This window comes from Mandrillus leucophaeus, unplaced genomic scaffold (assembly GCF_000951045.1).
Source record: "Mandrillus leucophaeus isolate KB7577 unplaced genomic scaffold, Mleu.le_1.0 Scaffold520, whole genome shotgun sequence".
NCBI classification, from domain to species: Eukaryota; Metazoa; Chordata; class Mammalia; order Primates; family Cercopithecidae; genus Mandrillus; species Mandrillus leucophaeus.
The window spans coordinates 333,762-335,960 of NW_012105587.1; the positions used below are offsets into that span (position 1 = coordinate 333,762).

Genomic DNA, 2,199 nt, shown 5'->3' on the forward strand with positions numbered 1-2,199 from the left:
GAGCCTCCAGGGTAGCTGGGACTACAGACTTACTCCACCATACCCATCTAATTTTTACATTTTTAGTAGAGATGAGGTCTCCCTATGCTGCCCAGGCTGGTCTAGAACTCCTGGGCTAAAGCAATCCTCTTGTCTCCACCTCTCAAAGTGCTAGGATTATGGGTGTGCACAGCCTAGAGTGCAGTGGCACCTTTTTTTTTTTTTTTGAGATGGAGTTTTGCTCTTGTTGCCCAGGCTGGAAGGCAGTGGCATGATCTCAGCTCACTGCAACCTCTGCCTCCTGGGTCCACGAGTAGATAGGATTACAGGCGTCCACCACCAAGCCCAGATAATTTTTTGTATTTTTAGTAGAGATGGGGTTTCACCATGTTGGCCAGGCTGGTCTCAAACTCCTGACCTCAGGTGATCCACCCGCCTCGGCCTCCCAAAGTGCTAGGATTACAGGCGTGAGCCATCGTGCCCGGCCCAGTGGCACCTTCTTAACTCCCTGTAGCCTGGAACTCCTGGGCTAAAGCCATCCTCCTGTCTCAGCCTCCCAAGTAGCTGGGACTACAAGGGCATGCCACCACACCTGGGCTAATTTTTAAATTTTTTGGTAGAGACAGGGTCTCACTATGTTGGCCAGCCTGTGCTTGACTTTTAAATACGTGTTTGTGTAAGGCTTTCTTTAAAAGCTATTAATGATACTATCTTAGCAGATATACATGCGAAATTATCAAGGAACAATAAAATGATCTTGTTCCAAGCACCATGAACTTGGAGTCTTTATTTTTTTTCATTCAGGGTAGAAATGAAGAGCAGCTGCTGACCTTGGTAAGGTAGCCACAGAAGTCACTGAAGACTTAGAAGTGGGAGTCCAAAAGCTTGGAACAAGATTTTGTTCATTCATTCCTACAGTCGTTCAACCAGCATATTCTGGCCACTTCTCATGCACACTGGTCATCCACCAGGGAGACTGGCCATGCTTAGGCACAGGCTTAATGTAAATCATGTTTAATCCTTTCTTGGCTCTAAGACCCTGGACAAGTTCTGCCTTTCAGCTTCACCTTCCTCATCTATAAAATAAGAATAACCTTGAATGCGGCACTGATAGAATTAAAAGTGAGATAATTGGTCGGGTGTGGTGGTACATGTCTGTAATCCTAGCACTTTGGGAGGCCACGGTAGGAGGATCACTTGAGCCTAGGAGTTTGAGACCAGCCTGGGCAACAAAGTGAGAAATTATCAAGGAACAATAAAATGATCTTGTTACAAAGAAAACCAAATTCTCAAACATGCATGAAATATGAAGAAAATAAACTCCCATGACACATCATTTGGCTTAAAAAAATTATCAATATTTGAACTTAGAGCCTTTGATTTTGATTTTTGCATCTCTACAAAAATTACAAAATATTAGCCAGGCGTGGCGGCGGGTGCCTGTAGTCCTAGCTACTTAGGCTGAGTTGGGAGGATTGTTTGAGCCCTGGGAGGTCCAGGGTGCAATGAGCCATAATCGAGTCACTGTGTGTGAGACTGCCACACACACACACACACACACACACACAAGTGAGACTACGCACTCAGAAATGCACATAAACATAATTGGTCTTCTGGAACACATGTGTCGTTTGCCACTGTTATCTGTTAGGCTTTAGGGCTTGATGACAGAAATCATAAGGCAGTCTCTCTTTCCTCTTACATTCCTTTCCCAATCTAAGAGGGCAGCAAAAAGCTCAGAGGTCCACCGCACCATGCAACATGTGAGATGCCAAAAGCCCGCCCCATCGAAAGCCCGCCCCATCGACGACAGCATTCATCCATCTCCCAAATTCATCTGGGTCCTACTCTCGAGTTACCCGGCTTTCTTGAGGTCTTGCAGCTCTACAAGGATAATCTGTGCTAAACTTTGCTGTCGTCCGAGGTCAAATGTTTGGCTCACAGGTTGGAGAGCCTCCCATGGCACCCGCGTTTGGTCCTGAGAAGGGCAAGGCGCCCAGGGGGCGGTCTGGTGGAGCACGAGACAGCTGTCTCCCAGTCTCCCCAAATCCGTGCCCGAGGGGGCGTTTCTGCGTCGCAGGGGCGGGCACAGCCGACGCCTCCCTGCTCCACCTTCTGGGTCGGCGCCAAGACTCGGATAGTGAATTTCGGGAAGTTTCACTCGGGTGCGAGCACGTGGGCACCTCAGGACCCGGGCTCCGCGCCGCGCGCTCGGCTCCC

At 48.6% G+C, this 2,199-nt stretch overlaps 1 protein-coding gene across 1 annotated transcript in view; it reads left to right on the plus strand.

Moving 5' to 3' along the window:
* The first annotated feature begins 1,938 nt into the window (after positions 1 to 1,938).
* Positions 1,939 to 2,199, plus strand: part of ABCC4 (ATP-binding cassette, sub-family C (CFTR/MRP), member 4) — a 321,328-nt gene continuing 321,067 nt past the window's right edge. Inside the window, exon 1 of the mRNA XM_011996653.1 lies at positions 1,939 to 2,144. Within this exon, the coding sequence (XP_011852043.1) occupies positions 1,939 to 2,144 (206 nt within the window). The remainder of the gene's footprint in view (positions 2,145 to 2,199) is intronic.